Source organism: Herpailurus yagouaroundi, unplaced genomic scaffold (genome assembly GCF_014898765.1).
Source record: "Herpailurus yagouaroundi ecotype Mexico unplaced genomic scaffold, PumYag 278, whole genome shotgun sequence".
Classification (NCBI taxonomy): domain Eukaryota; kingdom Metazoa; phylum Chordata; class Mammalia; order Carnivora; family Felidae; genus Herpailurus; species Herpailurus yagouaroundi.
In genome coordinates this window covers 847-9,763 of record NW_024412495.1, presented here as the reverse complement: position 1 = coordinate 9,763, position 8,917 = coordinate 847, and the positions used below count along the sequence as shown (strand labels likewise).

The window sequence follows — 8,917 nt, the reverse complement described above, 5'->3', positions numbered from 1 at the left end:
AAGGCCGGCGGGGTTTATGGGTTACACCTCCGGGTGCGCGTGTGCAGCGGGGGCAGCTGTGTCCCTTAGCCCAGAGTTCCGTGTGCCCTGCAAGGAGCGCGCGTGCGCCTGCTAAAGAGAAGCCGTTTATTGAGGTCCTGGAAGCGCGCCCTCTAATGGGGAACTGGAGCGGAAAAATCATACACTGTGCATTGATTGACCTTCTTAACGATAGACGTTTATTGAGCGCCTTCAATATGCCAGGCACTGCCCTGGGTGCTGCTGCCCAAGCGAGAACGACCGATGCGGCCCGACCCTGATGGCCCAGAAACGGGTTTCTGAGGTCCGCCACGGCATCCCCTACGCCTAACACGTCTCCCAGTTGTGGGATCATTGAGTGCGACCCTCAAAAAAGAATTCTTGAGATGATCCGTGCAACTTAGTAAGTTCATTTAGGTAGCACGATACAGGACTTGTGGGCCGAAAGAGCTGCATTTTTGCTGTATGAAGCTAGTGATTATATGCTTAGTGTTCAAGGGGGAGAGGACGTGCAGGGAGTATAGATCATAAATGTCTTCTTGCAATTTCTACTCCTAAAACTACTGTCACAAGATTTCTCTGGTGCTTATCATTCAGTTCGGTATTAACTATCGATGAGACATACAGGCGGTCATGAGACCCTTTAAGAATGTAGCAACCAGTACTTATTTGGTCCTTATCAAAACTATGCAGGCTATCAGCTTTCTGGGCTAAAGACGCACATTTTTCTGCTTTTATCCCTCATCATCCCGCAGGGAAATTGCTGCCGATCGAATGGCGGAGAGGAGACAAACCGGTTTGCGCCCTCTGCTGTAGGGCTGCGGGGCAGGCCAGGCGGTAGCGCTTCAGGGAGAGAAGCGACCGGCGGAGCCAGTAGAAGGCGCTGTGGGAGCTGCCGGAGGGGCCCGGCGGAGGCGGGGTCAGAGGAGGGAGCGCGGCGGGGCGCGGCGGGGCGGGGCGGGGCGCTCGTCTTCCCGCTAGCCGGGTACATGGCGGCCCCGGGCGCGGGCCCCGGGCCGGGAGCACCCCCGGGGCTGGAGGCGGCCCTGCAGAAGCTCGCGCTGCGGCGGAAGAAGGTGCTGAGCGCCGAGGAGATGGAACTTTACGAGCTGGCGCAGGCGGCGGGTGGCGCCATAGACCCCGACGTGTTCAAGTGAGCGCGCGCGGGTGGGAGTGCGCGCCCATCCTACCCCCGCAGACACCCCTGCTCCCCCGCCCGGGCCTCTGATCTGGAGGAGCCCCCCACCCCCACCCCCACCCCGCCCTTTTCGGACCCCTTTGAGCGCCCAGAGTAGAGTTGGGGTCTTGAGGGAAGTGGCCTTCCTGGGCCTGGGCGAGGAAGGCTCACTGCCCACCGCGTGTGTTCTCTCCAGGATCCTGGTGGACCTGCTGAAGCTGAACGTGGCGCCCCTGGCTGTCTTCCAGATGCTCAAGTCCATGTGTGCTGGGCAGAGGCTGGCGAGCGAGCCCCAGGACCCTGTGGCCGTGTCTCTGCCCACATCGAGCGTCCCGGAGACCCGAGGTCAGAGCTGGGCCCGGTGCTCCCTGCCCCTGTGACTCAGGAGGCGGGTGGCAGGGGAGGCACGTGGGCGGTGCCAGACACAAGGTGGGCTTGGTCCTGAGTGGCCTGGCCTTACTGTGCGTCTTCTCCCAGGACCCACAGGGACTGTCCAAGGGCTCGCCTTTTGGTTTCCAGTCCCCAGTTTCGTTTCTTTGCTACCCTTTGCTACATATGCAAGTCCAGATCAGGTGGTCGCAAAGTGGGTGTCCAGGGTGGCCAGCAGGCTAAGCCTCATATGGGATTCTGCCTCCTTCCTTGGGTAGAGATGCTTTCATTCCACAAACGCGGGAACAAGGTGGCTTTGGTTCCTGTTCTCACGGTGTGTACAGCCTCCAGGAAAGTGTTCAGGGAGCGGGGCAGGCAGAGGTCTTACTGCCGCCCCTTAGCCTATACCCCATCTGGGCCCAGGTGCTGCCCAGGAGTCTAGCCAGCTGAGCGTTCTTCCTCGGATTGCAGGACGGGTCATCATGGCAGCCCCTGGCTGCCCTAGACACGCAGGGTGCAGAGGCCTGAGTGGGCACCGCACTGGGCTCAAGTTTGAGGGGCCTCCTCACTCTCGTGAGTCATGACTGGGGGCTAAGCAGGTGCCCATGACAAAGGTGTCACAGCGGAGCTCCAGCTGCATCCTCCTGGTGTGTCGCATCTGCCCCTAGTTTCAGAAACAACCTGAATGCTTGGCCAGAAGCATTCGGGCACTCACAGACATCCTGAGAAGGGGCCGATGTTCAGGTGGGGGGCAGGCTGGGTCCCTGTGGGAGGGAGTGCCAGGGCCCTGGGTACCCACGCCCCCTTTCCTGAGAGGCCCTGGGCACTGGAGCGCAGGCTTCCTTACTGATCCACGCTCTGTCTGCTCTCTTTGTGTCTCTCTCTGACCTCCAGAGGCCTCCTTTCTCTCTGCCAAGAGCTGTAGTCCCCCTGCAAGGCCCTCCTTTTCCTCGGCCCCGCGGCCTGCGGCCTCTCCGGTTCTGCTCCACGGCCCAGCTGCCACGCACTCGCCTCTCTCTCCAGGGCCCCCCGGTTCCCTCCGGTTCTCTTGCTGCCTGTTCTCTCCTTTTGCAGGTTGCGTTTACTGGTTTATCTCTGGGGGTTGGTGCTCTTTCTTGTTTCTGTGGAAACTGCTGTGGCCCCCATTCGAGAGTCAGAGCAACTTGGAGATGAACTGCCAGGGCAGGACCCTATGGGCCATCCCTGTTACACAGCTTAGGGATTGGGGACACAATTTCAGATCTTGGTTTATTAGAGACCACTTGCAGTACTTCTGGAATTGGACCAACGCCCCCTGCCCCCAGAGGCCAATTCTGCCAGGTGTGACTTGTGCTCTGTAGAGGTGCCCTCACCCCGAGAGGAGGGCAACAGGCCGAGGGGCAGGAGATCCTTTACTTTGCTGTAGAGAGGGAAGCCTTAGGTGTGAGAAACACCTTGGTTGCTTAGATGCTGTCACCTGACAGGTAGCCTAGAGGGTAAGATGTGATTGTCCTTTCCTGCCTGTTTCCTGAGCCGAGGGTACCTTCCAGGCATTGCCCGGTGTGGTGAGGCTGGAGGCCCAGAGCCAGGGGCGTGTGAGGGCCTGAGATCCCACAGATGCCCTGGCTGTGCTCTCCATATCCTTTCCCACATCACCTACCTCGCTGTTCTAGGTGCCACCTGCAACTCGGCATGGGGAAGGGCCAAGGGGCAGGTCAGGGTAGAGCCAGTAGACTACAAGGCTGAGTTGAGGAATCAGTGGGCAGAGGGAGGGAGAAACTGGGAATGGAGCCCTCCTCTTTCAAGGGGGTGTTGCTGCTTGCTCACCCAGTGACTGGGTGCCAGGCTGGCTCTCAGCGCTGAGGGCTCAGGGGGGCCGTGAGATGGACAGGTCCCCCTTCCAGTTTGGGAGATGGCTAGAGACACCAATGGTGACAGAGACAGGAGGAAGCCAGTGTAGCCAGCCTTGCTGGAGCAGCAAGGGTTAAGCAGGCTCAGAGTCCTGTTGCCCTGCAGCCCTTTGAGGTAGGAGTAGTGGGGAGCGCTCCAGCCTGAGATGCGGGCCCAGGTCACTGGTGGGAGCGGGCCTGAGCTTGGAGGGGAGGGGTGGGAAAGGGAGGGCGGAGAGCCCAGAGGTGGAGTGGGTTTGCTTTGGTGCTCAGAGCACTGACACAGAGGGGCTCGGAGAGAGGTGGGGAAGAAGCCCCAAGCATAGGGACAGGAGTGGCATGGAGTGCTGGGCCCCACAGGGTTTTCTCAAGTGCTTATGCCTTGGGTCTGCTGGGTTGGGCAGCCAGTGGCCAGGACGTGAGGACATAGAGGTCCTGGGGAGGTGCCCAGTGAGGGTAGAGGGCAGCCTGGAGAGGGGGGTGGGTGGGGAGGCAGTGGAGGGGAGTGGGGCACATGAGGGGCCATGCCAGGAGTGTGCTGTGGCCAAGAGGCAGAGGCCATCGGAGACCAAGAGCTCTGAGGCCACATGTTGCAGAATCTGTCTGTCCACACAGACCTTGGGCAGAATCTGAGGTAGAAAAAAATGAGGAGAGTTGTCAGAGTGATCAGTTGGGGGACTGTGGTAGCCTAGGGTCATGATGGGGGTTTGGGGCTGTTAGGGCTCGCTGGCCTTAGGTTTCCCACAGAATTGGGGTGGCAGCTGCTGCAGACCAGGGGCTGGAGGCCCGCCCAGGAGTTTGATCTGGTAAGCTGCAGCATGCTCAGCATCCAGGTGGCCTGTGGGGACTGTCACTGACAAGCTCATCCATTCCTGGCTTTACTAGGCAGAACATGGGGAAACAGAAGACCCTAAGAGCACAAAGAGGGTAAATGCTTGTCATGATGAGGGTGTGGTCACCAAGGAAAAATAAAATTCGGTCGAGTGTTCTCTGCTGAGGCTTAGGGAAACTGTATGCTTTAAAAAGATGTTCCTCTGGAATGTGTAAGATGAAGTTTGGTGTGCAGAAGCTGTGAGCCCTACACAGAGCTGCGCTGTCCAGTACAGGAGCCATGGGCCCCCCAGGGCTTGCGGCTGAGACTCACTGCAAGTTTAAGTATACACCAGACACCCAGATGCCAGAGAACTGGAACAAAAAGAAGACCTCACAAGTAATTTTCATATCGATTACATGCTGAAATGGTAATATTGCACATTTTAGGTTAATTAAAATACATGATTTACATTAATTTCCTGTTTCTTTTTATTTTTATTTTTTTAACATTTATTTATTTTTGAGAGAGAGAGAGAGAGAGACAGAGCTCAACTGGGGGAGGGGCAGAGAGAGAGGGGGACACAGAATCCGAAGCAGGCTCCAGGCTCTGAGCTGTCAGCACAGAGCCCAACACAGGGCTCCCCCCCCCCAAACCATGAGATCATGACCTGAGCCGAAGTCGGACACCTAACTGACTGAGCCCACCCGGCCCCTCCCCCACTTTTTACTTTTTAATGTTGCTACTGGAAAATGAGTTACATGTGGTTCACATCATATTTCTGTTGGGACAGTGCTGCTCCAGAACAATTGAACTTTGCCTGAAACGCTGAGTCAGGGCTGTATGTACTGCATGTGTGCAGGAGAGGGTCACTTCTCCTAAGAAGCACAGGCCCAGTTAAGGGCTAAAAGTGCATGTGTGCATGTCCATGGTGCACATCAGTCTTTGTCATTATGTCTGTATGTGTTCTAGAAGCACTGACTGATTAAGCCACTCCTGTGTGCTCAGCCAGAGAGGGCAGCTGGACTGGCTGGTGCGTGTAGACCTTCTGGTGGGCTCTCGAGTAGCAGTGATAGGTGGTCCTGGCTGCACGCTCACCCTGGCCACCAGACCTTGCCAGCCAGCCTTGAGGATATCAGGGCACTTGCTATGCTGCCTCACCCCCTTGTTCTTTTCCTTCCTCACACACACATCCAGTGTCCGCTTACGGCCAGTCACTAATATTTGACCTCAGGGGCCCCACCGGCCCATTTGAGCACGAGGGAGTGCTCCCACCATGAAGGGGAAAGGCCACTCCCGGGGAACATGGGCAAGATGGGAGCAGCTGCTCACATTCTGGGCTTTTTGTCAACCCTTGATCCCCCCGCATCTCTCTGCCAACAGAGCTTGTAGGGGATGGGGAGTTGGGATCACATGGGCCACACCAGAGTTAAATGGTTCAGTGGGTCCCGCTGGGGCGGGCCAGCTCCCCAGCCGCAGGGGGTGTGTTTAGGGTTGCCTTTGGGGTTTTGCTTCATCTGGGGTTGGGGGGGGTTCGGTCAGGTATTAGGGGTAGGAGGAGCACCAACTTTTTAACACCGTGAGCCAGGCGGTTTTTAACCTTCAGTGCTCATTGTCTTTGACACCCGTGAGGGCTCCTCAGGCATCCGGCCTGGGGGCATGTCACTGCTACCCACCCTAGCCTATAGTCACCTTTGGCTCAGTCCTGCCCTCCAATCCATGGGACCCTAACTACCCCATTGCAGGGAGCTGGGGCAGGTAAGACCGGTTCCAGAAAGTCCCCTGCTGTGTCCAGGACAGAGCAGGTCTGTCCACTGACAGGCCCTCACACCATTCTCCTCAGACCAGAATGCCTCCCCAGCTCTGCATGAGGCCTAAGTGGGTCTCTCCACTAACTGAGAGCACGTGATTCCTGAAGGTTCCAAGAATTGCAGAGCTCGATAAACGGTTAGATGGTTTTCTTAATGGCTCAAATTTACATTGGTGTCTTATTTCCAGGGTTTGTCAGCCTCATCAAGGTTAAAAATGAACATTATTTGCTATTTTCTCCTTTCCTCTCATCCTGGACTTTCCAGAAGGGCCCTGGTCATTATACTGAGGGGGGAGAGGAAATTCAGATATATGGCAGGGTGAAGAAAAGCTGCATTCAGACCCGGGCCCACGTCTGAGACCCACACTGCCATTTTGGCGGTGGCCTATGCTTGAGCTGTATTTTCAGGTCCTTCAGGAGCCCTGGGCCTAGTCTGTAGGATGCCTAAGCACGCAGGGGTCGGCCAGGTGCTACAGATGAGTTAGTTATGCCAGTCTGGCCAGGCCTGGAGAGGGACATGGCCTCATAGCTGACCAGCAGGTTGGGAGCTGTAGGGTGGCGGGGCTCGTGCACTCACAGGAGACAGGATCCTTGCCCACTGACCAGTCAGTGGGAACCGGAATATCAGAATGTGTAACAGGAAAAAGGAAATGTGTGGTGACGGTTCTCTACTTTTGTTTTTTCCATGAGCCACTGGCAGGCTGAGTTGGCCCAGCTTCACCCCACCACATGCCCTTGGCCCTCTGTAACGTGTTATTACATCTCCATTGAATCAAACCTGTGCAAGCCCAGGGAGGCAGGGCAGGGGAAAATCTGAGCTGTGGCATTCCAAGCAGTGGCACCATGGTAACCCTTTCCACCCCACTAGGCAGCAAAGACCCCCTGTTGTTCCCTGGGGAGGAGCTGTTCAGAAATGCTCTTAGGAAGGGCTGTCCTATCTCTGCAGGAGTCCTGGGGAGAAAGTAGTGCCAGAGAGGATGGAAAGGGAGTCTGATGTCTTGAAGAAGCCAGGAACTGCAGTGTCACAAATGTAGGTGCCTCCCCTTGTTCCAGGTGACAAATGGTGAACCAGGAGTGACTCAACATGCCCCCAAGAAATTCATGGTGTCTGTTCTCCAAAAACCCACATGTCCCCATTGCAGGCTGTTTATTTGACTAAGAACTGACATTAAGGTTGAGGGTCAAACATGGGACGCATCCCCTGGTCAGAGTCTGCAGGATGGACCCTGCCAGGCTGGAGCAGAGAGGAGCCCTGGCTGGGGAAGGCTCCTCTGTGGGGAGGGACTGTGACCCAGGGGGTGAGCCTGCTCCCTGGGCACATTTTGTGCCTCCTGGTGTCCTCTCGGTCTTGTGAATGCTGTCAACATCCTGAAGCCAGGGAAGCCATTCCTTTAGAATAAAGTTTGGCCCAAGTGTGATTACAGATCTTCCTGTCTTCACAGAAAGAGGGGAAGGTAAGTAAATTACAAGTCAAGGGATATCTGCACCAGTGGTCTCCATCTGAATGTGACTACCTGTGGTCAGGGCAAGCTTCCTCTGAGCAGTCAAGCCTCAGCATGAAGCCAGTCACAGGATCCTGGAGCTGCACTTGAGAGCAAGAGGCTTGACCAGCGAAAGTTTGCAAAATACTTTGAGGTAGTCAGGGAAACGCCTGAGGGAAAGATTCCAAGGTCCAAATCCCAAAGCCTGACTTCCATTCTTGATGGATGTGCTTCCAGCAGTTCAGCTGTGGGTGATCTGGAGCAGGGAGCGCCAGGGGAGGCTTCGAAGTGGTGGCCCTGGTGGCGAGCCCTCCTGTGCTGCTGGTGGTCGGGCGATTCCTTACACTCTCCAGGGCGGGAGTCAACCGGCTGAGCTCACCTTTCCCTAAATGGGCCTTGTGGACTTTCCCCATTGTTCCTCGTGCTGCTTCTGTCCTCGGACCTATGCTCGAGGGCCTCTTGCACTCTGTGGAGGACTTCTCTCGGATGTGCCCTCTCCAGGTGGTCCTCAGCCTCAGGGCTCAGAGCTGAGAGGATCCCTGGCTGAAAGGTCGCACAGAGATGTACCAGACGTAATGTGCAAGGAACACAAATGTAGTAGGTGTGCCGACTGTGGAGTTTGCCCTGGTTCCTAACAATTGTGTTCTGCGTCCGCTCAGGGAGAAACAAAGGCAGCACGGCTCTGGGTGGAGGCCCAGCACTGGCAGAGCGTGGCGGCCGGGAAGGATCCAGCCAAAGAACGCCCCGACAGCCCAGTGCTACCAGGCTGCCGAAGGGGGGCGGGCCGGGGAAGAGCCCCACTCGGAGCAGCACCTGAGACGGGCAGACTTCTCACGCCGCCCAGCTGTGGGCTCCACCAGCCTCCTAGCAGAGGCTACGTGTGATTTCCTCCGGTTGGTAATAAAGCTTTGTGAAAAAACCGAGGGTCCATCCAAGCTGTTTTCTATCACCTTTTGAATACATTAAGGCTCAAAGATTGAGAATCAGTTTTGCATTGTGGGCCTAGATGTACTGCAGCTGAACGTAACAACCAACTGACCTAAACCAGTGGTTTCACCCTACGATACCTTATTTTCAGGTCATAGAGAAAAATATCTGTATGGTTGGCCCATGAACAAATGGGGGTCAGGGGCACCAACCCCTGCATAGTTGAAAATCCAAGCGTAACTTTTGACTCCCCAGAACTTAACTACCAACAGCCTACTGTTAGTAGGAAGCCTTACTGATAATATACAGTCAATTAACACATCTTTTACGTATTATAGACTGTATCCATATACTATATATATCATATACTATTACATACTGTATTATGCTCTAGGAAACTAGAGAGAAGAAAATCGTAAGAGAAATACATTTACAGTACCATGCTGTAAAAAATCC

At 55.8% G+C, this 8,917-nt stretch overlaps 1 protein-coding gene across 2 annotated transcripts; it reads left to right on the top strand.

The window, feature by feature from the left end:
* The first annotated feature begins 46 nt into the window (after positions 1–46).
* On the top strand, positions 47–8,452 carry LOC121021274 (mitotic-spindle organizing protein 2B). 2 transcript variants are annotated; one of them, XM_040461539.1, is made up of 5 exons: positions 47–421; positions 774–1,171; positions 1,392–1,540; positions 2,459–2,638; positions 8,194–8,452. In XM_040461539.1, the coding sequence occupies exons 2-5, from the start codon at positions 1,008–1,010 to the stop codon at positions 8,349–8,351; spliced, it is 651 nt and encodes a 216-aa protein (XP_040317473.1). In that variant the 5' UTR covers positions 47–421; positions 774–1,007; the 3' UTR covers positions 8,352–8,452. The 2 variants fall into 2 exon arrangements, with proteins under 2 accessions (XP_040317473.1, XP_040317474.1); XM_040461540.1 differs by lacking the exon at positions 2,459–2,638 and having other exon boundaries at positions 70–421.
* Positions 8,453–8,917: the final 465 nt, after the last annotated feature.